The 25,754-nt window shown below is 44.4% G+C and overlaps 1 protein-coding gene across 2 annotated transcripts in view; it reads right to left on the bottom strand.

The window, feature by feature from the left end:
- Positions 1-25,754, bottom strand: part of c9h12orf56 (chromosome 9 C12orf56 homolog) — a 332,214-nt gene that overhangs the window by 16,453 nt on the left and 290,007 nt on the right. Inside the window, exons 7-11 of one of the 2 annotated variants that reach the window (XM_063058416.1) lie at positions 23,692-23,798; positions 19,166-19,255; positions 17,879-18,005; positions 8,779-8,853; positions 4,716-4,793 (exon numbers count right to left, since the gene is read on the bottom strand). In XM_063058416.1, the coding sequence (XP_062914486.1) occupies positions 4,716-4,793; positions 8,779-8,853; positions 17,879-18,005; positions 19,166-19,255; positions 23,692-23,798 (477 nt within the window). The remainder of the gene's footprint in view (positions 1-4,715; positions 4,794-8,778; positions 8,854-17,878; positions 18,006-19,165; positions 19,256-23,691; positions 23,799-25,754) is intronic. The other variant, XM_063058417.1, reaches the window with a different exon arrangement.

The raw sequence follows: 25,754 nt of genomic DNA, 5'->3' as shown, positions 1-25,754 counted from the left end.
TTGAACTCCATCTGCCACTTCTCAGCCCAGTTTTGCATCCTATCAATGTCCCGCTGTAACCTCTGACAGCCCTCCACACTATCCACAACACCTCCAACCTTCATGTCATCAGCTAATTTACTAACCCATCCCTCCACTTCCTCATCCAGGTTATTGATAAAAATCACGAAGAGTAGGGGTCCCAGAACAGATCCCTAAGGCACACCACTGGTCACCGTCCTCCGTGCAAAATATGACCCGTCTATTTAAAATAAAGAAATACCACAGACTTCACGAAAATTGACACATAAACAGAGACGACAAACTGCACAAAAGATGACAAATTGTGCTTTAAAAATAAAACTGAGAATAAGAGTTGGAAAGGGTCCATGAAGAGGCCATCCCAGCTCCCAGCTGCCTTCCCATTCCCACATCCTCGGCCTTTGCCACTGCCAGAGTGAGGCCCGGAGTAAAACTGGAGGGTGACACCTTCCATTGCGCCTGGGTAGTCTACAACCTCACGGCATTGATACCGAGTTTGCCAGTTTAGATACTTCTCACCACCATCCCCCAATTCTCCCAGTCCTTCCATATTTACTCCCCTTCACACTCTCACACCATCCACCCACTTCACACACAAGGACACCACCGAAACCCACCAATTACACTCTGTTCTAATGAAATACTCTGTACAGAAGTCATATATAACCAGATAACCATATAACAATTACAGCATGGAAACAGACCATCTCGGCCCTTCTAGTCCATGCCGAATGCTTACTCTCACCTAGTCCCACCGACCTGCACTTAGCCCATAACCCTCCATTCCTTTCTTGTCCATATATCTATCCAATTTAACTTTAAACGACAACATTGAACCTGTCTCAACCACTTCTGCTGGAAGCTCGTTCCACACAGCTACCACTCTCTGAGTAAAGAAGTTCCCCCTAATGTTACCCCTAAACTTTTGCCCTTTAACTCTTAACTCATGTCGTCTTGTTTGAATCTCCCCCACTCTCAATGGAAAAAGCCTATCCACGTCAACTCTATCTATCCCCCTCATAATTTTAAATGCCTCTATCGTCCCCCCTCAACCTTCTACGCTCCAAAGAATAAAGACCCAACTAGTTCAACCTTTCTCTGTAACTTAGGTGATGAAACCCAGGCAACATTCTAGTAAATCTTCTCTGTACTCTCTCTATTTTGTTGACATCTTTCCTATAATTCGGTGACCAGAAATGTACACAATACTCCAAATTTGGCCTTACCAATGCCTTGTACAATTTCAACAGTACATCCCAACTCCTATACTCAATGCTCTGATTTATAAAAGCCAGCATACCAAAAGCTTTCTTCACCACCCTATCCAGATGAGATTCCACCTTCAGGGAACTATACATCATTATTCCTAGATCCCTCTGTTCTACTGCATTCTTCAATGCCCTACCATTTACCATGTATGTCCTATTTCGATTAGTCCTACCAAAATGTTGCACCTCACACTCATCAGCATTAAACTCCATCTGCCATCTTTCAGCCCTAAGTGGCCTAAGTGGCCTAAATCTCTCTGCAAGCTTTGAAAACCTACTTCATTATCTACAACGCCACGTAGCTTAGCATCATCTGCATACTTACTAATCCAATTTACCACCCCATCATCCAGATCATTAACGTATATGAAAACAACATTGGACCCAGTACAAATCCCTGAGGCATACCCTGGTCACTGGCCTTCAATCTGACAAACAGATATCCACCACTACTCTCTGGCTTCTCCCATCCAGCCACTGCTGAATCCATTTTAGTACTTCAATATTAATACCTAACGATTGAACCTTCCTAACTAACCTTCTGTGTGGAAACTTGTCAAAGGCCTTACTGAAGTCCATATAGGCAACATTCATCGCTTTACCCTCGTCAACTTTCCTAATATCCTCTTCAAAAAATTCAATAAGATTTGTCAAACATGACCTTCCACGCACAAATCCATGTTGACTGTTCATAATCAGACCCTGTCTATCCAGATAATTATATATACCATCTCTAAGAATACTTCCCATCAATTTATCCACCACTGACGTCAAACTCACAGGCCGATAATTGCTAGGTTTACTTTTAGAACCCTTTTTAAACAATGAAACAACATGAGCAATACGCCAATCCTCCAGCACCATCCCCGTTTCTAATGACATTTGAAATATTTCTGTCAGAGCCCCTGCTATTTCCACACTAACTTCTCTCAAGGTCCAAGGGAATATCCTGTCAGGACCCGGAGACTTATCCACTTTTATATTCCTTAAAAGTGCCAATACTTCCTCTTCTTTAATCAACATATTTCCATAGCTTCCCTACCTGTTTCCCTTACCTTATACAATTCAATATCCTTCTCCTTCGTGAATACCGAAGAAAAGAAATTGTTCAAAATCTCCCCCATCTCTTTTGGCTCCACACATAGCTGTCCACTCTGATTCTCTAAGGGACCAATTTTATCCCTCACTATCCTTTTACTATTAATATAACTGTAGAAACCATTTGGATTTATTTTCACCTTACTTGCCAAAGCAACCTCATATCTTCTTTTAGCTTTTCTAATTTCTTTCTTAAGATTCTTTTTACATACTTTATATTCCTCAAGCACCTCATTTACTCCATGCTGCCTATATTTATTGTAGATGTCTCTCTTTTTCCAAACCAAGTTTCCAATATCCCTTGAAAATCATGGCTCTCTCAAACTTTTAACCTTTCCTTTCAACCTAACAGAAACATAAAGATTCTGTACCCTCAAAATTTCACCTTTAAATGACCTCCATTTCTCTATTACATCCTTCCCATAAAACAAATTGTCCCAATCCACTCCTTCTAAACCCTTTCGCATCTCCTCAAAGTTAGCCTTTCTCCAATCAAAAATCTCAACCCTGGGTCCAGACCTATCCTTCTCCATAATTATATTGAAACTAATGGTATTGTGATCACTGGACCCGAAGTGCTCCCCAACACAAACCTCCGTCACCTGACCTATCTCATTCCCTAACAGGAGATCCAACACTGCCCCTTCTCTAGTTGGTACCTCTATGTATTGCTGCAAAAAACTATCTTGGACACATTGGACAAACTCCAAACCATCCAGCCCTTTTACAGAATGGGCTTCTCAGTCTATGTGTGGAAAATTAAAATTTCCCACAATCACAACCTTGTGCTTACTACAAATATCTGCTATCTCCTTACAAATTTGCTCCTCCAATTCTCGCTCCCCATTTGGTGGTCTATAATACACCCTCATAAGTGTTACTACACCTTTCCCATTCCTCAATTCCACCCAAATAGCCTCCCTAGACAAGCCTTCTAATCTTTCCTGCCAGAGCACCGCTGTAACATTTTCGTTGACAAGCAATGCAACACCTCCCCCTCTTTCCCCTCCGATTCTATCACACCTGAAGCAATTAAATCCAGGAATATTTAGTTGCCAATCACACCCCTCCTGTAGCCATGTTTCACTAATAGCTGCCACATCATACTTCCAGGTATCAATTCATGCTTTAAGTTCATCCACCTTTCTTATAACGCTCCTAGCATTAAAATAAATGCATTTAAGAAATTTTTCACCTCTTACTCTCTGCTTATCACTAACGGAGCAAACAACTTTACTATTTTCTTTTTTTTCCTTCTCCCCTACATTTGTTCCTACACTCTGGTTCCCCTCCCCCCTTGTATCTAGTTTAAATCCACAGGAGCCTCTCTAGCAAACCTACCTGCAAGAATATTTGTCCCCCTCCAGTTCAGATGTAAACCGTCCCGCCGGAATAGGTCCCACCTTCCCTGGAGAACTCCCCAATTATCTATAAATCTGAAGCCCTCCCTCCTGCACCGTCTTCAGCCACGTGTTGATCTGCGCTATCTAATTATTTCTAAACCCGCCTGCACGTGGCACTGGTAGCAATCCTGTGATGCAGAAAACTCTGCCGTGGACGGTCCCGAGCTCGACTTCGAAAGGAGAGTAGGGCGTGGTGCTAGCAACCCCGTCCCATAAAAACCCAGAGATACAGAAACGCCAACAGAAGCTCCGAAGACCTCATCCCTGGGAGAGGAAGGATCTTCTTAATGGGGACAACGTGAAAGACAGGCCCTGACAGGCTCTGGTGAGCTGCTGTTGGCGGTATATGCCCCAGAAGGGTTGATGGGATAGCTATGCCATGCAAAACAAAGATTTTCACTGTACCTCAGTTCATGTTGGCAATAGTAAACCAACTTTCCAACTTACCAAACATGCGTCTGTCTGTTGTTAACACGTTGTCGCTGCTCTCAGGCTTTACCATCAGCTAACTGTGAAGTTGCCTGATATTGGGTTGGGCATGTGGGCAAGTGGTTAAGGCGCTCGTCCAGTTATCTCAGAGTCGCTAGTTCGAGCCTCAGCTGTGGCAGCGTGTTTGTGCCCTTGAGCAAAGCACTTAATCACACATTGCTCTCGTCTGTGCGAGGAGTGGCGCCCCACACAGACTTCCAATCTGCGCCTAGTAAGGCATGAAAATTTCCGACGCAGGCCTCTCATGGTCTGAGTTGACGTTCCCTCCCCTGCTTGATATTTCCTTGTTCGAGCAATGAAGTTCCAGGCCTTGCTGTTCTTGCCTGTTTTAAGAGCCAGGGCTAGCAGGCTGGTAGTCCTATTTAACCAAGGTGGTAAGTTGGTACAGATGCCCTGAGGGTCATTGGTTCTGGTAAAACGATGACAGAGCACTTACCGTGGCTGGAAGTCCCTGCAGAGCGGCCATTAACCATCCCACTGTCATCACGTTTCCTGAGCCTGAACCCCAGCTTCCCTGTCAAGATTGTTACAAGAAAACTCAGTCAAGTGCAGGGAGGTTTAAATCTTCCTTCTGGGTGATAAGAAAAATACATTTCTGAGCATATGTTTAGCTGATTACTCTGGGATTTTCATTGCTACCAGCATTGCGGGTGGTTTTCATTGTCATCGCGTCAGAATTATATGAACAACATCATCTCTTTAATGCAGGAAAAATATCCCAAAGTGTTTCACAGAACATTATCGATGCTGACATTCAGCTGCATAAACTGGGAAGGATCAAAGCTCTGGGCAAAGAGGGAGCAATTCGAAGGAGGAAGGAGAGCCGGACAGGGTCACAAACATAGAACAGTACAGCACAAGCAACCCATGATGTTGTGCCAAGCTTTTAACCTACTCCAAGATCAATCTAACTCTTCCCTCCCACACAGCCCTCCATTTCCCTCTGTCCATGTGCCTATCTGAGAGTCTCTTAAATGTCCCTAATATATCTGTCTCTACCACCAGCCCTAGCAGGGTGTTCTATGCACTCTCCACTCTGTGTAGAAAACTGACCTCTGACATCCACCCACCCCACTTTTCTCCAATCACCTTAAGATGACCCCGTCTCATATTAGCCATTTCTGCCCTTGGGGAAAAAGGTGCTGGCTGTCCGATCTATCTACGCTCCTTCTCGTCTTGTACAGCTCCATCGAGTCGCCTCTCAACCTCCTTCACCCCAAAGAGAAAAGCCCTATCTCACTCACCCTTTCCTCACCAGACCTGCTCTCTAATCCAAGCAGCATCCTGGTAAATCTCCTCTCTACCCTCTCTCATAAGGAGGAGGTGGCTGATTGGATGGGGGGGGGGTCAGTGGTATCTATCAGGAGGCAAACACATTGGCATGTTTGCCTTCAGCATTAGCAGTCTAAAACCTTCTGGTATCAACATCACAAAGTGCACCAGCCAGGCAGCTGGGGTGAAGCCAACAATCCCTGATCAAGGCTCGGGAGATGGAAGCCATCTTCAAAAACCTTCGTTCCTTAACTCGCAATTGCAGGAATAAGCAATGATCCAAACTGCTATTCTTCACAGACAAGCAGCTCCTGACAGAGTCATTACTTTGTGCCCTCAGCAGAGTTTAATAATAATGGATCATTCTTTCCTTCAGTTAAAGTCAAAATCTGTTTGTTTCTCAATGTGACAAGCCAAAAGCCTGTCCACAGAGATAAAAGCCACATGAGTCTGCAGGGTTTATTACTCTTCTCTTAGGAACAAATTTTATTGCCCTCGTTACCATAGTAACTGGACAGAACAAGGCTCCTTGCTCTAACAACCAGAGCACAGAATTAATTTTGTTTAAGCCGAGACTAAAACTTGTTGAAGCACTTGTGTAGCAAGAGAGCGGAGCAAAACATGAGGGGAGGGTGAGGCCACCACAGTCCAGGACCAGGAGCATAGACACAGTAACGCACACAGAGAACAGGAGCACGCAGAAAAAATACACACACACACACAAACATACACCCAGTGGCCGCGTCACTAGATACCTCCTGTGGTCAGAGTGTACATTCATGGTCTTCTGCTGCTGTAGCCCGTCCACTTAAGGTTCAACATGTTGCTCGCTCAGAGATGCTCTTCTGCACACCATTGTTGTAAAGTGTCATTATTTGAGTGTTGCCTTTCTGTCAGCTTGAACCAGTCTGGCCACTCTCATCTGACCTCTCTCATTAACAAGATGCTTTCTCCCACAGAACTACCACTCACTGGATGTTTTTTTTTGTTTTTCACATCATTCTCTGTAAATTCTAGAGGCTGTTGTGCATGAAAATCCCAGGGGAATCAGCAGTTTCTGAGATACTCAAACCACCCTATCTGGCACCAACAATCATTCCACAAAGTCACTTGATCATGTTTCTTCCCCATTCTGATGTTAGGTCTGAACAACAAATGAACCTCTTGACCATGCCTGCATGCTTTTATGCATTCAGTTGTTGCCACATGATTGGCTGATTAGATAGTTGTACTAATAATCAGGTGCACAGGTCACAAACAAGAGAAAATCTGCAGATGCTGGAAATCCAAAGCAACACACAAAATGCTGGAGGAACTCAGGCAGCATCCATGGAAAAGAATAAATGGTTGGCGTTTTGGGCCGAGACCTTCATCAGGACTGGAAAGGAAGAGAAGTCAGAGTAAGGAAGTGGAGGGGAGGGGAGGAAGAAGTACAAGATGGTAGGTGATAGGTGAAGCTGGGAGAGGGAGAGGATGTGAAGTAAAGAGCTGGGAAGTTGATTGTGAAAGAGAAAAACGACTGGAAAAGGGGGAATCTGATAGGAGAAGATAGAAAACCATGGAAGAAAGGGAAGGAGGGAGGTGATGGACAGGTAAGGAGATAAGGTGAGAGAGGGAAACAGGAATGGGGAATGATGAAGGGGGCAATTACTGGATTTTCAAGAAATCGATGTTTACGCCATCAGGTTGGAGGCTACCCAGACGGAATATAAGGTCTTGCTCCTTCAACCTGAGCATGGCCTCATCGCGGCAGTAGAGGAGGCCACAGTTTAACATGTCAGAATGGGAAGTAGAATTGAAATGGGTGGCTGCCAGGTGATCCTGTTTCTTCTGGCAGACAGAGCGTAGGTGCTTGGCAAAGCGGTCTCTCAATCTACATCGCTGATATACAGGAGGCCACACCTGGAGCACCAGATACAGTAGATGACCACAACAGACTCACAGCTAGAAGGACTGTTTGGCAGAGAAGGTGAATAGGCAGGTGTAGCACTTGTTCTGCTTGCAAGGATGTGCCAGGAGGGAGATCAGCGGGGAGGGACGACTGGACAAGGGAGTCGTGTAGGGAAGGCTCTACGTGAAAAGTGGAAGGTGTAGGGGATGGAAAGATGTGCTTGGTGGTGGGATCCTGTTGGAGATGGCGGAAGTTACGGAGAATTATGTGCTGGACGTGGAGGCTGGTGGGGAGGGAGGTGTAACAGACACAACGGCGACTGAGTGTCTGAACACTCACACACAGAAATATAAGTTAGTTAAGTTAAAGTCTGTCTCGAGCCTTATAGGTTCATCAGGCCGGTGTTTATGCCAGTATCCGTGGTGTGAAGCGACTGAGAGTCCCAGACTCCTCCCCCCCGGATAGGACGCCAGTTGATCACGAGGTTAACCCTCGGCATTTTCAGCTGGGTGGACTGGAGCATTGTGTGGTTAAATGCCTTTCTCAAGGACACAACACGCTGTCTCGCTGGGGCTCAAACCCACGACCTTCAGATTGCTAGTCCAACACCCTAACCACTTGGCCACGCATCACATAATCACACAGAAATATGCACGCACAGAAAATCACACACAGAAACAGAAATACAGAGACACACACAGAAAACAGACGCAAATACCCATGCACAAAGAGAACGCAAACAGAAACACACATATAGACATGAGTACACACAGCCATACTCAGTCACACACAAAAACATGTCAACATAGTGAAAGTCACACTCACACACACACTGACAACCCATCTCCTCCTAAGGCAGTCCTATGGGACTGAGAACAACTTCCCTCTGCTCTAGTTTTGTGGGTTTTGAGGTAGTTAATGAGGCCTCTGTGGAAACTGTCAAGATACACACAGATACTGACTCCCTATCTCTCTCTCTCTCTCTCATACACACACAAACACACTCTTACTTTTTGAATTCATGCAGAAAGGCAAAATTTCACCTTGAAAACTTTACCTTAAATACAATATAGACAAAGGAATGTAAAGATGAATACAAGTAAGTGAGTGACAGACACCATACTGTGGCCAACAGAAATCTGAATCACTGTCTCCATTCTCCACCGCTCTCAACCCAAATACCCAGCTCCACCTGAAGGTCAGGACCGATCTGGATTCCTTGTGCGAATGGGGCTCTGCAGGTTCACCAGAAGAACCAGGGCATGAAGTACAAGCATAGGGAGAGAGGGGGAAGTGGAGGGTCAATGCAGTTTGATGCCCATTGTGTTACACTCACTTGGTGTGTAATGAGGAAGATTTCATACAGAGCCGATACCACTGCGTCATTATACTCCAGCAGCAGCTTCTGCAACTATCAAGGGAAACGGGAACAAAAGGAAGAATCCAGTATTAATTAAATTCTACAAACATGAACTCACAACACATGCTAACATCAGTACTTGCACCCAGAAGCTATGTCTCAAGTCTGCACATACAGAACACAGCAGGGGAACTGGCCCTTCAGCCCAAAAGCAGTGAGGGTTAGGGTTCATTGGTTCCAAAACCCGACGGCAAAGGGGAAGAAGCTGCTCCTAAACCATTGAGTGAGGGTCTTCAAGCTCCTGAACCCTCTCCCTGATGGTAGAAATGAGAAGAGGCCATTGTCTTAGATGATGAGGGTCCTTAGTAATGGATTCTGCCTTTTTTAAATTATTATTTATTGCAATACCAACAAATTACATTCAATACAACCAGGTGCCAATTACATTTTGACTGTTTAACCCAGCCACCCCCCAACCTTCATCACCATCCCCCCTCCACCCCTCTCCCCTCCACCAATCAACTGAATAGTAGTACATGCACAGACAAAGCATTCCTATTTTAACAAAAGATCTTTTAAGTTGGATATCAAATGTGTCCACATTAAGATTGTGTTTGGCTGTGCATCATTTACTCTTGCTGATGAAAGTTCCAGTTAAGAAACGTCCAAAAAGCTCTGAAGCCAGTGAGTATTTGAAATATCATGGGGAGGTTTCCAACGCTGGACTACAATCTTCTTAGTTGCAGTCAGGCCTGCCAGCCAGAATTTGCGTGTTTCTTCCGTAAGGGAAAGGTGGGAGTCATCATTTAGAAGATGCACCGTGGGGTCCATTGGTGACTGTACCCCCATTAATTCTGTAAGAGTACTGATAACCTTCCCCCACAAACCAAAAACCCCTGGACATTCCCATACAACATGTATAAAAGAGCCAACAGTTCCATGGGGGCAAAATGAGCAATAAGGGTCAGGAACCAGTCCCATTTGATGTCTAATTCTCGGTGCTAAATATGCTCTATGACAAAATTTCAAGTGTATATACCGATGATTTGGGTTTTTCGAAGCACTGGCAGCATTATCCCAAATCGCATCCCAGTCTAAGTCTTGTCCCAATTCAGATATGTCCCTATCCCAAGCTTTCATTCCCGATGTGGGCATATAATTCTGGGCATTTAATTTATCATAGATATATAACACTATCTGTCCTGGAGCACTCTGTATCCAACTTAAAATGGGATGGTCCTTTAAATCTGACCCCCCAGGGAACGCCGTAGGCTTTACAAGCTGATCTTACTCGAAAGTAGAAGAAAGGAGAATGTTTATCAATATTATAGCGAGATATCAGTTCTTGAAAACTAAGGATAGTACTTGCCCCATTAATATCTTGAAGAGTAGTAATACCTTTATCCTCCCAAGTTCTGTTAATGAACGGTTTCCCCCCAGATAGAAAACGATTATTGTTCCATAATGGAGATGATTTACACCATACGCTTTAAATTTTAGGAATTTTTCTGCTGCTCTAAACACTTGTAGTGTATGAGTTAAAATTGGACCGTAATACAAATCACATTTTTTGGTAGACATACCTATAAGGAGAAAGTTCTTCAACCTTATTGGTGCCATCAGCTCTTGTCCTATATTTTTCTAGGATGGGTAAGATGTTCATTTTAATGACCGATATACGGGCAGGGACTGATGCTGGCAGGTGTCTCCATCTATTAATATCTTCTTCTATTTTTTTCAGAATTAAAGAGTAATTTGTTTTAGCCACCGCTGACAGGGAAGTATTAACTTTAATACCCAAGTAGAGGACCTCATTTGTAACTTTAATCTGGGGAGGGAGAGACACCTTACTTTTATCCGTATTAATCAGCATCAGTGCTGATTTTAACAAATTAACTTTGTATCCTGAAAGAAATCCAAACTGCTCCAGTGTTTTTAAAACATAGGGGAGAGTTTGTTGAACATTTGCCATATAAACTAGCGTGTCGTCCGTGTAAAGTGATATTGAATGTGATGTTGTACCTATTGCAATAGGGGAGATCTGAGGAGAGTTTCTAATTAAGTGTGCAAGCGGTTCAATAGATATATTAAAAATTAAAGGAGACAAAGGACCCCCTTGTCGTGTGCCCCGTCCTATGTCAAATAACTCTGAGAAACCTCCTCCTACACATAGGATTAGCATACAGTGTTTGAATCATATTGATAAATTTATCGCCGAACTTAAATTCTTTTAGAACACTCCAAAGATATGGCCATTCAAGGCGATCGAACACTTTTTCAGCATCTAGAAATAGCAGGCCACAGGCAGGCGGGATTTTATGTGTTGCACTCAGTATGTGTAAGAGCCAGCGAATATTATCAGATGCGAGACGCCCCTTGATAAAGCCCGTTTGATCTGGGCTAATTATTTTCCCAACTACTGTCTCAAGTCTACTGGCTAAGACTTTGGAAAATATCTTGAGGTCGGCATTTATCAAGGAGATTGGACGGTAATTGGCACACTCCAAGGGGTCCTTACCGGGCTTAGGTATAACTGTGATCAGGGATGTGTTTAGATCTCTATGGAAAGCGCCATTTCCAAAAGCGTAATTTAACGTTTCTAATCATACTGGTCCAAGAATATCCCAAAGTGCTAGGTCAAGTTCCACAGGTATGCCATCTATACCTGGCATACGGCCCTTATTTGTAGCTTTAACTGCTTTGAGTAGCTCATCCAGTGTAATAGGAGAGTCTAATGACAACGTAGGGAGGTCTAATCCACTAAAAAAAACCATGAAGCCATTCTCAGAAGGAACTGAGCCACATGTATACAATTCTTTAAAGTAATTCTTGAATGTCTCGTTTATTTCCTCTGTTGAAGATACTATTCCACATTTAGCACATCTAATCGCTGGTATAGACCTTTTAGCTTCCTGTTGTTTGAGCGTTAGAGCTAAAAGATGGCTTGGTCTGCTACCTTCTGCGTAATACTTATGTTTGGTGATATGAATCATATATTCTGCCCTGCTTCTTAATAAATCATTTAATTCTGCTTGTTTTGTTTTGAGCTCGTTTCCTTTTATTATGATGTATATCCCTTTGAGATCATTCTCCAAAACCTTACATTCTTCTTCTAGGGTGGAAATCTTTTGAAGCCAGCTTTTATGTAGGTAAAAACTGAACCATATGAAGTTATTTCGTAAGAAACCCTTGATGGAGGCCTAAATCACTGTCACATCCGAGACACAATTTTTATTTAAATTTATAAATTCTGTCAGTTTTGTTCTCAGTTGTGATAGAAATTCGTCGTTTTTTAGAAGGGTGGAGTTAAACCTCCACCTAGTAGCCTTATTTTTAATTTTGCTGTAATTAAAAGTAGATATGACTGGGTTGTGATCAGATAGATGTCTGGGCAAAAATTCTACTGAGTGTACGAAAGGCAGCAGACCGGAGGATATAAGAATGTAATCAATTGGAGAGGAAGTTTTATGTCTTGTGGAGAAGAAGGTATAGTCTTTAGCAGATGGATTATGCACCCTCCACACATCCGTTAAATTTAAATCCGTTAGAAAAAGGGTAAGTGCTTTGGAAGCAGATTGTTGAGAGCTTGATATAGTTGAGTAAGATTTATCAAGGTTAATATTTACCAAAGCATTCATGTCCGAACTAACATATAGTTGGTAGTCACTTAACTTTAATAATTGTGAGGTAATTGAGGGAAAAATTTGAACCTCGAATATAGTTGGGGCATAGAGGCTAATGAATGTAACATTTTTACCCTGAATGGATGTGCAGCAAAAAGCTAGACGTCCTTTATTGTCAGCGCCCGTCCTTTCAATTGATACATTAATATCACGTCTCATTACTATCATAACTCCTTTCATACGAGTACCATCAGCTGATGCCACAACGGGTTTATAAAAACGGTTTTGAACCCTGGGAATGTCATTAGGTTTAAGTTGTGTTTCCTGTAACAGAGCAATATCTATTTTCTTTCTACGTAAGAAATCTAAAACCTTTGAACGCTTGTAGGGAGAGTTTAAACCTCTAATATTAAATGATACAATAGTAAGATTTTGTAATTTATCTGTGTTGCTCATCTTCCCCTGAATCTGTTGTTGTAAGTTGGTGATGGAGCCCTGAGTTACCCCCTTCCCACCCCCCCATCACCCCTCCCATTCAACCCTTTACTTTGTAACATCTGTGAGTGTCACTTAGCAATGTCAGACACCGAACACTGACATCAACCGCTCCCCTTCCAGCACCAACAAATTAGAAAGACAAAGCAGTTCTCATAGATAATCATATCAAAGAGACAAGAAAAAGGAACCTGGGCAAACCCGTTAACCTATATAAATAAAACCGTTTCCGTCTCACATATACCACATGATCAGGATCCCAACAGCTATCTTGCAAGTAACTGTCGCTTCAATAGACCGTCGCTTAGCGATGGCACTAATGACGTCTTATCTGGTGCCCAGGAATGTAAACAAGTCTACTGGAGACATAACATTCTAAAGTTAGTCAGAACAAACTGCTGTTTCACAGCTTCATTCCTGATGAAGTATTACATTTGGATATATTGAATATTATCTTAAAACTCTCATCTGCAATACTCAGAAACAAATTGCCCCCTTAATTAATTAAATACAAAGATGCAACAAATGACTTTCCGATGAAAGAATAACCAGAAAACTTCACACTTAGAATGTTAACTTGCCCGTGCCTGATAGATTGCACATACAGGCAAGTCCAAGCTCTTAATGCAGTTCCATCTCCTCCCGAGGGGCGTGTGGACTTTGCCCAGGGTCTTCTTCCATATCTCCCAGCACCGATAATTTCAGAACTTCTCTCGCTTCCTCTGCCGAGTTAAACGACATCTTCATGCCCTTGATATTCACTTTCAAAATCGCCGGGTATAAGAGGAACGAGTCGATCCCCTTCTGTCGAAGCTTAGCGCAGATCTCCTTGTATCCCTGCCATTCCTGCATCGTGCTGGGGCTGTAGTCGGCGAAGAACTGCAGCTGGGTGCCATCAGGGAGAGTAGGTTTGGCTTTCCTCGCACCCTCCAGGATAGCCTGCCGGTCGGTGTACCATAGAAGCTTAAAAATCATGGTCCGCAGTCTTGAGGTGTTTGTTGGAAAAGATCCTATGTGCTCTATCTATCTCCGGTGGAGTGCTGTGGGAATTCTTGAGCGCTGGAATCCAATTAAGCAGCATCTTCTGGGGGTAACCTCTTGGATCGTCGCCCTCAGCGCCTGTCGGTAAGTTGACCAGCCGCACATTGTTTCTCCTGGATCTGTCCTCCAAGTCGTTTAACTTCTTCCATATCTTAGACACCTCCGCGAGATAGGACTTAGTAACTTTCTCATTCTTGCGTAAGCAAACCTGAATGTTGTCTATTTTATTGAAGACCGTGTTAAATTTTCTAGCGTGAATGTCCGCTTGCTCCTTTAACGGCCGGGAATGTTGCCATTCTCTGCCATATGCTTCCGTATGGGGTTGAGAGCCTTTCCCAGCGACTCCTTTAGCATGTGGGCTACCGTTTCTTGCAGCGATTCCATCTCCGTTGCCATTGTTTAATTAGCATAGCTATTTCTTCGGATGAATCGCTAGCTTGGTGCCGTCTGCCGGTATCTTGTTTCCTGGTTGAATTTTTATCTTTTTTTGAAGCCATGTCTTTAGTTAGATCTTTCTCCAACTCAACCTTGTATTCACACCATCTATGAGCCCTGAAGAACTTGAAAAAGGAGGGTTGTATGTCAGCGCTCAGTGCCGTGCTGCCATCTTGCCTCGTGCCTCACCGGAAGTCTTCGGATTCTGCCTTTTTGAGGCATCGCCTTTTGAAGGTGTCCTGAATGCTGGGGAGCCCAGTGCCCATGATGGAACTGACTGTTTACAAGTCTCTGCAGCCTTTTCCCATCCTGTGCACTGTCCACCCACCCCCCCCCCAAACCCATACCATTTGATATTATAAATCTCATCCAGGCCATTACAATGTGTTGCTCATTAGACATACAAGCTAAAATAATCACACTGCAACTAATTAAAAGAAAAAAAGAGCATTTACTTCAGGCACTATCAGGGAGTTAAGGACAAGAGCGATCAGAACTGCACTGGATATATTTCAGGAAGAGATATTAAAAATCCTGCATTTATAAGCAACTTTCTTGGCCTCGGGTTGTTCCAAAGGATTTCATTAGTAATCAATTACTTTGAGTATGGTTTCTGGTATAACATGGAATTTACAGTTCAGGCATCCATGAAAATTATTTGCATAATCACCAACAAACCAAAGCAGCGAAGTAGAACATAAGGTTTTCCTTTTTTAATGTATTTAAATTAGTGTTAACTGAAGTGAGTTTATCAATACAACTGAAATAGATTTGAACATTAAAAATAAGTCAGTTGTCAAGTGACTAGGCCTCAGTTTGTGAGTAACTCCATTTAAAATCATTTTATAACACCAAAACAACACAGGTATAGCTTCATTAGTTCTGGCTTGATGTCTTGAAAATTAACTTTTTCTGATGCAGAAAAAGAATGTTAAAAATACAATAGATCATTGAGCTACCCCTCTCCATCTCTCTCTCTCAGCTCTCTATCTCTCTCTCCCCACTGCCCCACCCCATCTCTCCACCCCTCTATCTCCATCCCCGCCTTCCCGCCCCCTCCCTCTCTCTCCTTCCCTCCCCAACTCCCCACCTCTCTGTCTTTCCGTCCCTCTCCCTCTCTCTCTCTTCCTCTCCCACCCCTCTCCCTCTCTCCTTTCCCATCTCCCCGACCCACTCCCTCTCTCTCCGTTTCCCCATCATCCTCTCTCTCCCTCCCTCCCATCTCCCCTCCTTTCTCTCTCTCTCTCTCTCTCTATCCCCCTGATTGGCCCCCTGCCCTGCTGTCTCCCCACCCCTCTCCCTAACCAGCTCCCCCTCTCCCCGTTTCCCCTCTCTGCCCCTCTCCACCCCTGTAGCCCTGCCCCTCTCCCTCTCTTTTCCTTGTCTCCCCACAAATGTCCCTCTCTTTCCCTTCCCATCCTCTCCCTCTATCTCCCCAACTTCCCACACCTCTTCCTCTCTCTCCTTCCCCGTCATTCTGCCCGGCTCTCCCTCTTTCTCCTCCCACCCACCGCTCCTCTTCCTCTCTCTCCCTCCCCATCTCCCCGTCCCTTTCTCCCTCCCCGTCTCCCCGTCCCTTTCTCCCTCCCCATCTCCCCATCCCTTTCTCACTCCCCATCTCCCCGTCCCTTTCTCTCTCTCTGTCTCCCTCCCTTTCTCTCTGTCTCCCTCCCTTTCTCCCACCCCGTCTCCCCGTCCCTTTCTCCCTCCCCATCTCCCCTTCCTCTCTCTCCTTCCCCGTCTCCCCATCCCTTTCTCCCTCCCCGTCTCCCCGTCCCTTTCTCCCTCCCCGTCTCCCCTTCCTCTCTCTCCCGCCCCGTCTCCCCGTCCCTTTCTCTTTCCCCGTCTCCCCGTCTCTTTCTCTCCTTCCCCGTCTCCCCATCCCTTTCTCCCTCCCCGTCTCCCCATCCCTTTCTCTCTCTCTGTCTCCCTCCCTTTCTCCCTCCCCGTCCCTTTCTCTCCCTCCCTGTCTTCCCATCTCTTTCTCCCTCCCCATCTCCCTGTCCCTTTCTCCCTCCCCGTCTCCCCGTCCCTTTCTCTCTCCCCGTCTCTTCGTCCCTTTCTCTCTCCCCGTCTCCCCATCCCTTTCTCTCTCCCCGTCTCCCCGTCCCTTTCTCTCTCTCTGTCTCCCTCCCTTTCTCCTTCCCCGTCTCCCCCTCCCTTTCTCTCTCCCCGTCTCCCCCTCCCTTTCTCCCTCCCCGTCTCCCCGTCCCTTTCTCCCTCCCCATCTCCCCATCCCTTTCTCTCTCCCCGTCTCCCTCCCTGTCTCCCCGCCCCTCTCTCTCTGGCACCCTTTCCCAATCTCTCTTGTCTACCTGACCTGCTGAGTATTTCCAGAAGTTTCTGTTATCTTACATTTTCATTTTGAACTGGTGCTGAAGAAATTCTGTCACCAGCACAGTCTGCAGAATCTCCGGCACTGACTTTGAGAGAGGTCGGGGGGTAGCACAGAGGGCTAAAATGCAAAGGATTTCTGTCGCTTGTCCATCGTTTAGACCCCCACCTCCCAGGGCAGGCCCTCTTCTCATCATTACCATCAGGTAGCAGGTACAGAAGCCTGAAGGCACACACTCAGCGATTCAGGAACAGCTTCTTCCCCTCTGCCATCCGATTCCTGAATGGACATTGAACCCATGAACACTACTTCACCTTTTTAAAAATTATTTCTGTTTTTGCTCTATTTTTAATTTAACTATTTAATATACAGATATATTTACTGTAATTGATTTATATTTTTTTCTGTATTTCATTGTCCTGCTGCTGCAAAGTTAACAAACTTCACGACATATGCCGGTGATATTAAACCTGATTCTGATGTTGGACTGGTGTATAAACTCCTTCATGATTTTGGTGCACAGTATTTTACTTGTGTTGTAAATTCTCCGGTGCTGATCGACTGTTAGAGATACGAAGCCAGCTTACACAATACCCACTTTGATCACTTTGCACTAAAATGCAGTTTGTTTCTTTCTAGTAAAAATACTGTTTGATTTAAGGTTCTCTTGTGAATGTGGTGCATCTGATGCTGTGTGCCTGTGACACTGCTGCTAGGAAGCTTTTCACTGTAATTGTTCTCACAACAATAAACTCGACTTTGATGGCTTTCAATGACTGTCTCTGGAAGGAAGAAAGTTTAGAGTCAGGGAAGGTAAGAAAGGGGATCCCAGAGCCAAGAATCTGGAAAAGCCAAGGGCCGTTCCAGTGGAGGAGTGACAATCGGAGACACACAGTGGAACAAGTGCACGGTCTCTGAGAGCTTACACTGTACTTTTATTTATTTAGAGGTATGGGACACTGAGAGACCCTTCCAGCCCAACGAGCCCACACTGCCCAAACACACCCATGTGACCAATTAACCTACTAACCAGGAACGTAGGCGGAAACTGGCGCACCCAGAGGAAACCCACATGATCACCAGGAGAACATACAAACTCCTTACAGGCAGTGGCAAGAATTGAACCCGGGTCGGACTGCAGGCTTACCTCCTCGCTCTGAGGCGCGGCCGCGATCACACACCCGAAGGGCGGCCCGTCACCATCCGCGGCACAGTCCTTGGAGACCTGAGGCCCGTTGATTAAGATCTTCAACAGGTTGACAACCAGGAGGCCCCTGACGAGTGATACAAAGAGTGTTCACCTTAAAACACGGCAACTTGCTGAGGTCCTGCCTCCCATGAGAAAGCACTGATGCCGGTTAGAGCCGTGAGACATATTGTTTACGTATGCTGTGACATTGCTGCCGTGCAATACACAAAACTATTGTGAGTTACTGAAGAATTATGAAAAAATAAATAAGTAGAGCAAAAAGTGAGATAGTGTTCATTGTCCGTCAGAAATATGATGGCAGAAGGGAAGCTGCTGTTCCTAAAACATCGAGTGTGAGATTAGAGTTATGAAGACTTGGTCTTTCCCTCTTTCAGCCCAACCATCAAACACGTATTCCTACACTAAACGAGAGCGACTCTGCAAATCCCTTCACATGTATCTTCCTCAATACTCTGAGTGCTGTTTAACCGATGTTCTACCTGAGTACTGTAGATCTACTCACCTGGACAGGTGTGGAATATTCTAGCACACTCATGACAGGAAAGCAGAGGGAATTCCCATTTTACACGAATGATCTGTTTTACAGTCACATTTTATATGTGTGAACCAATTAAAGCAGATTCTCCTTTCCCCAAGACTGGCCTACAAACCAGGTGCTGGTCAAATTGTACTTGGGGGGCTGTGAGCAGTTTTAGGCACCTTATCTAAGAAAGGGCATCTTTGTATTGGAGAGGGCCCAGAAGAGGTTCATTAGAATGATCCCAGGAATGAAAGGGTTAACTTCTGAGGAGCGTTTGATGGCTCTGGCCTGTACTCACTGGAGTTTAGAAAAATGAGTGAGATCTCATTGAAACCTATCAAATATTGAAAGACCTAGATAGAGTGGATTTGGAGAGGATGTTTCTAATATTGGGGGAGTCTAGGACCAGAGAGCACAGCCGCAGAATAGAAATACATTCCTTTAGAACAGAGATGAGGAGGAGTTTCTTCGCCAGAGGGTGGTGAATCTGTGGAATTCATTGCCACAATTGGGTACTGGACATATTTAAAGCAGAGGTTGATAGGTTCTTGATTCGTAAGGATGTCAAAGGTTACAGAGAGAGACAGGGGGATAGGGTTGACAGGGATAATAAATCAGGCGTGATGGAATGGGGACCAGACTTGATGGGCCGACTAGCCTAATTCTGCTCTGTCTTACTGTCAAACCAACGATGTTTCACCTACCGCTCGGCATTGAGAAGCGCCAGGCGTGTTGGTTCAGTCTCTGTTTCCCTGAACATTACACCCAATGTCTCCACGATCAAAGTACAAAACCTGCAGAAACACAAAAAGAAAGTCCTGTTTCAGACTCACGTTTCAGTAACTATTGTGAATTCATCTGGCAACATTGTGGTGTTAAATAATAATTGGAAAAGTGGAGGTGTTGGAAATCTGGTAATAAAAACAGAGGTAGTAGAGGTGGGTCCAATTGGAATGGGTTTATTACTGTCGCATATACTGAGATAGAGTGAAAATCTGGTCTTGCATGCTGTTCATACACATCAAATCATTCCCACAGTGCATCGAGGTAGAGTGCCCTCACATGCCCACTTCTCATTGCTACCATCTGGGTGGAGGTACAGAAGCCTGAAGCCACACACTCAACAACTCAGGAACAACTTCCACTTCATCAGATTTCTAAATGAGTAATTTTTTACTACTTTTTTGCTATGCTTATTTAATATAATTTTATATATACTTCTTAGGCTCCTTACCAAGTTAAGAGCCTACGGTATTATAGGAAGGTTAGTGGCACGGTTAGAGCATCAGCTGATTGGCAGGAAACAAAGCGTTGGAATAAAAAGATCCTTTTCTGGTTGGCTGCCAGTGTCTAGTGGTGTTCCACAGGGGTCAGTGTTGGGATTGCTTTTTATGCTGTATATCAATGATTTAGATGATAGAATAAATAGCTTTGTTACCAAGTTTGCAGATGTTACAATGACTGGTGGAGGGGCAGGTAGTGTTGAGGAAACAGAGAGGAGGTAGAAGGACTTAGACAGATTAGAAGAATGGGCAAGAAGTGGCAAGTGAAATACAATGTTGGAAAATACATGGTCATGCACTTTAATAGTAGAAATAAATGTGCAGACTATTTTCTAAATGGGAGAAACTCCAAAAATCTGAGATGCAAAGGGACTTGTGCAGAACACTTTAAAGGTTAACTTGCAAGTTGAGTCTGTGGTGAGGAAGGCAAATGTAATGTTGGCGTTCATTTCAAGAGGTCTAGAATATAAGAACAGGAATGTGATGTTGAGGCTTTATAAGGCACTGGTGAGGCCTCACCTCGAGTATTGTGAACAGCTTTGCGCTCCTTATCTAAAAAAAGAGGGTTCAGAGGAGGTTCACGAGGATGATTCCAGGAATGAAGGAGTTATCATACAAGGAACGTTTGATGGCTCTGGGTCTGTACTCACTGGAATTTAGAGGGATGAGGGGGGAATCTCACTGAAACCTTTCAAACATTGAAAGGCCTATGCAGAGTAGATGCGGAAAGGATGTTTCCCATGGTGGGAGAGTCTAGGACAAGAGGGCACAGCTTCAGAATAGAGGGGTGTCCATTTAAAACAGAGATGTGGAGAAATTTCTTTAACCAAAAGGTGGCAAATTTGTGGAATTTGTTGCCACATGCTACTGTAGAGGCCAGGTCGTTGCGTGTATGTAAGGCAAAGATTGTTAGCTTCTTGATTGGACGTGGCATCGAAGGTTACGGGAAGAAGGCCGGGAACCGGGGTTGAAGAGCAGACAAAAGGATTCAGCCATGATGGAATGGCAGATCAGACTTGATGGGCCAAATGGCCTAATTCTGCTCCTATATCTTATGGTCTTATTGTAATTTATATTTTTATTATTATAATGTGCTGCCATAAAACAACAAATTTCATGACATTTGATTCAGATTCTGAACAAGGTAAAACAATAACAATGCAGAATAATTTGTAGCAGCCACATAGAAAGGGCAGAGCAGGTAAACAATAAAGTGGAAATCATAACGAGGTAGATTGTAAGATCAAGAGTCCCATTTTATTGTTCTACGGAACCACTTAATAGTCTTGTTACAGTGAGGTAGAAGCTGTCCCTGAGCCTGGTGGTATGAGCTTTTGGGTCATATAGAGTTATACACACAAAATGCTAGAGGAACTTAGCAGGCCAGGCAGTATCTATGGAAAGGAATAAACAGTCGACATTTTGGACAAAGACCCTTCATCGGACATCTTGTATCATCTGCCCGAAGTGGGGGGCAGGGATGTTGGGGGAGAAAGAGAGGATGTCCGGGGTGGGTGGGATCTTTGATTACGATGGCTACTTTACTGAGGCAGTGAGAAGTATGTTTAAAAAACATTTGGACGGGTGTATGGATAGGAAGGGTCTAAAGGGGTATGGGCCAAATGCAGGAAAATGGGACCATCTGAGATGGACACCTTGGTCAGTGTGGGTCTGTTTCTGTGCTGTACAACTCTGACTCTAACTAGAAAATGCTAGAAACACTCAGCAGGTCAGAGGGAAACAGATTTATAGTTTCAGATCCAGAACTGACCTTTGGTTTTGAAATGTTCACTGTTCCTCTTTCCGCAGATGCAGCCTAACTTGCTGAGTGTTTCCACAACTTTCTGTTACTATTGTTGATGTTAAATGCTAGTGTACTCATACTTAATGCATGGTATAATCAGACCGTTTGGGCCAAAATATCCAATGCCTATTGGTCAGCTGACAACCAATCCCAGGCCGACTTTCACTGATTGGTCATTGTTTCCAGTGAAGCCTCAAATGTTCTTCAGTTTAACCGTTTAAATAGTTGTGCCCTGGTTGCACCGATGAGTTTGTCTGGCCTGTGTGGTTTTACTGAATAAAGGTTTATTTTGTGTTCTACCTACTGGCTCAGGCGAGCAAACACAACACTGAAGATGGCTCTCTACCCAGTTCCCACTCACACCAAACTAAGCCAGGTAGACAGGGAGGGCAAGAAGGAGGGGATGGAGCATCCCTGGAGGGCCAGATAGACCTCCTGTTCTCCAACTTGTCGGACATCCTCCAGCAAACTCGAGACAGGCAGCAACAACTTCCCAAGATCCAGTTCAGTCGTGGTCCCCTCATTATAGGAAGGATGTGGAAGCTTTAAAGAGGGTGCAGAGGTGATTTACCAGGATGCCGACTGGATTAGACTGCGTGATTTATGAGGAAAGGTTGAGCGAGCCGGGGCTTTTCTCTTTGGAGTGAGAGGTGACTTTTCAGAGGTGTACAAGACTTGCTTAGAGGTGTATGAGAGACCTTTAGGATGACACAGAAGCTTAGGAGTTAGCTTTACGTTTTACAACAGTAGTGACCCAGGTTCAATTCTGGTGCTGTCTGTAAGAAGTTTATATGTTCTCCCTGGGTTTCCACTGAGTACTCCGGTTTCCTCCCACATTCTAAAGATGTATGGGTTAGTTGGTTTATTTGTCACAGGGGTGTAACTGGGCAGTGTGGGCTTGTTGCATCAGATGGACCTGTTATCGTTCTGAATCTTTAAACTGTAAATTTTGAAAATTTTAAAAACACTAAGAGGCACAGACAGCCGGAGACTTCTTCCCAGGGCAGAAATGGCTAATACTGCGGGGGGGGGGGGGGAATCATTTTAGGGTAATTGGAGGAAAGTATAGGGGGACGTCCAAGGTAGGTTTTGTTTTTAACACATAGAGAGTGATGGGTGCATAGAAGAGCTGTCACGGGTGGTGGTAAAGGCAGATACGTTAAGGACATTTAAGAGACTTTTGGATAGGCATATGGTTGATAGAAAAATTGAGAGCTATATGGGAGGGATGTTTTAGATTGATCTTGGAGTAGGTTGAAAGGTCGGCACATCATTCTGGGCCAAAGGGCTTATACTGTGCTGGAATATTCTATGGTCTTGCACTATTTATTTATTTTTATGACTTAAAACAATTTTTATGCCTTGAACTGTGCTGCTGTTACAAAACAACAAATTTCATGACATGAATCAGTGTTTATAAACCTCTAATATTTGATATTACTACCCTGGGAAAAGAATGACTATCCACCCTGTCTATAGCTTTTATAATTTTATATACTCTGTAATGTGAAGCATTAATTTACTTGCCGGTCGAAAGCTGTTCCTGCCATGCTGGTCATTGTTTGGACTGTTGAGGGAAGCAGCATCTCTTTCCCCTTCAGTTGCCTCGCCCACAACAACACCGATTTCTGGTTCTGGGCAACTCAAGGGTATAAGAGCACGTGCGAGAGACTCATCCTCTCTCCTTTGCCTCCAGGGGCTCCTCTTCACACTGAGGTCACGACCAGTGTTGAAGAACCCTTGGGAATGTGCTGCAGATATACCAGGGCCCACGCACTCACTCTGTCGAATGTTTAGGTCTGTAGTTGTGTAACTAGGGGAAATTTAATGAAAGCACTTGTTGAGTTTTAAGTGTTACTGAATGTTTAGTGTCATTGTTTTGTAACTTAGGGTGGCTTAGATACCTGGTCAAATGTTTTACCGTGTGCCCGTAAATAAGTGGTTAATGTGTTTACTCTTCCGTCTCATTTACCAAACCCGTTCCCCGTAACATACTTCGACTCTGAAGCGCTCTTGTGGCGTCCAAAACTGAGCCTTCCGCACTTTCCCCATTCTATTGTAGCCCCATGCTTTGCAAATGAGTGGGATCTTGGCGTGGAGAATAGAACTGCCCAAATCTCTTCTGTGGCAATACTTCACTTACTGTAGGTTCTCTTTGGTTTTCCTCTCGTCTTGCTGGTGGCTCAAATCCTGCAAACTTGGCAAATGTTGCTGAAGTTTTCCAACCAGAAAGGGGTAGAAGTCGTTTGACTGTGGGCACATCAGCACAGATGGAAAAGGGATTAGTGAGGGACTTGGGTGAAGAGGTCACAACTAGCTCCAAAGAGTAACACGATGCTCAAGGCTGGTACTAGGTGTTAACTTTGCCCTTATACAGTAGTTGGTAACTGGTATTGTCCAATTGTACTGAGATACAGGGGAAGCTGAACAGCTGCATGCCATCCAGACGGATCATTTCACCATCAAAGATAAAAGATTAGTGTTACTTGACACATGCACATCGAAAGATACAGTGAAATGTGTCCTCTGCATCAACGACCAACACAGCTGGAAATTGTGCTGGGGGCAGCCCCCCCAGGTGTCGCCACACTTCCGGCCCCAACAGAGCGTGCCCACAACTCACTAACCCTAACACGTATGTCTCTGGACAGTGGGAGGAAACTGGAGCACCCGGAGGAAACCTCGCGGTCACTGGGAGAACGTACAAACTCCTTACAGACAGCGGTGGGAATTGAACACTGATCTTACTGTTGGCACTGTAAAGTATTACGCTAAAGGGTATTTTACCGTGCAGCCTTGACCCCTTCTCTACTTGAAATCAGATACTTTGCCAGCACACCTGTAATTATAGACAGTGAGTTTCTCCCATTTTACAAGTAGGAACAGGAACTCTATCTAGTCTGTTAGCTTAGAACTGTAGAATCTTTTACCAAAGGCAAAAAAAAACACAGAAGCCATCAGACCAATGCAGGAACTGATAACTAACCCCCACACTTTCCACATAAACAAACACAATTTTCCAATCCAGACCTCTTTTAAAGGTCCGGACGCACTGTTTCAACCTGAAGTGTTGAAAATTACCCCCCCCCACACCCCTCTGCTATGTATGCACAGAGCGAGAATGACAACGGAATAACAAAGGTTTATATCAAGCAATGTTAGCAATGATACACCCCGGGCAACGTACAATGTGAAAGCAACAAACGGACCTGCCGAGACTAAAACATGTGTTCTATGGTGCATCTATAAGCTGAGGGTCACCGATCACCCTCATCTTCAGCTTATAGGTGCACCATAGAATGTTTATCATTGAAACCAGCACCCCCCACCCCACTGAGTCAATCTACTGCCTCAGGAGAGGAGCCAACATGCCCAGAAACACCTCCCACTCTGGCCATTCCGTCTTCTCCACACCCACCCCTCACTTCATCAGACAGAAAACCAAAACCTCAGGAGCATGTAACGTCTAACAAGGATGAGTACAGCTTCTGGAGTTGTTACAAGACTCTTGAACAGATCTCTTGTGCAATAAAGATGAACTCAATCTATTTAATCACAGCCCCTTATGCTCTGTCTGCCAGCCCTATAACTGTTACACTCTATTCTGCATTCTGTTACTGCTTGGCGGTTTGTAACTCGACGTGCTTACGCCTGGAATTATCTAACTGGATGGCGCACAAACACTTTTGATTGTACATCCGACAATAATAAACAATTGCCAACAATTCTTATGAGGAAAGGTTTACTGAACGCTACCCTGTGTGCCCTATGAAGTTTGGGTAAGTGGATGAGATGGGAGGGGTTTGGAGGAGTATGGTCCAGGTGTCCATTAATGGTTTGGCACAGTCTAGATGGGCCAAAAGGCCTGTTTCTATGCAGTATTACTCTAGACTCTGTAACCTCAGGACAACTTGATTATACTAAAACCTATTAAACACTTCTTGAAATGTGGTCACTATAACTCCTTGGGAAGGACTAGCTAAAGGCAAGCTTTATTGTGCAAGACATCAACTAACAGGGAGATTGTAAAAAATCATCACCATCCTCAAGTACTGTGCCATATGACTTGGGCAACTGACCATGATTGTTCTTGGCAAATTTTTCTACAGAAGTGATTTGCCATTTCCACTTTCCGGGCAGTGACTTTACAAAGCAGGTGACCCCCAGCCTTTAATTAATTTAATAGTTTAATAGTTAATGGTTCCA

This window comes from Mobula hypostoma, chromosome 9 (assembly GCF_963921235.1).
Source record: "Mobula hypostoma chromosome 9, sMobHyp1.1, whole genome shotgun sequence".
NCBI classification, from domain to species: Eukaryota; Metazoa; Chordata; class Chondrichthyes; order Myliobatiformes; family Myliobatidae; genus Mobula; species Mobula hypostoma.
This window is presented reverse-complemented; position numbering and strand designations above follow the sequence as displayed.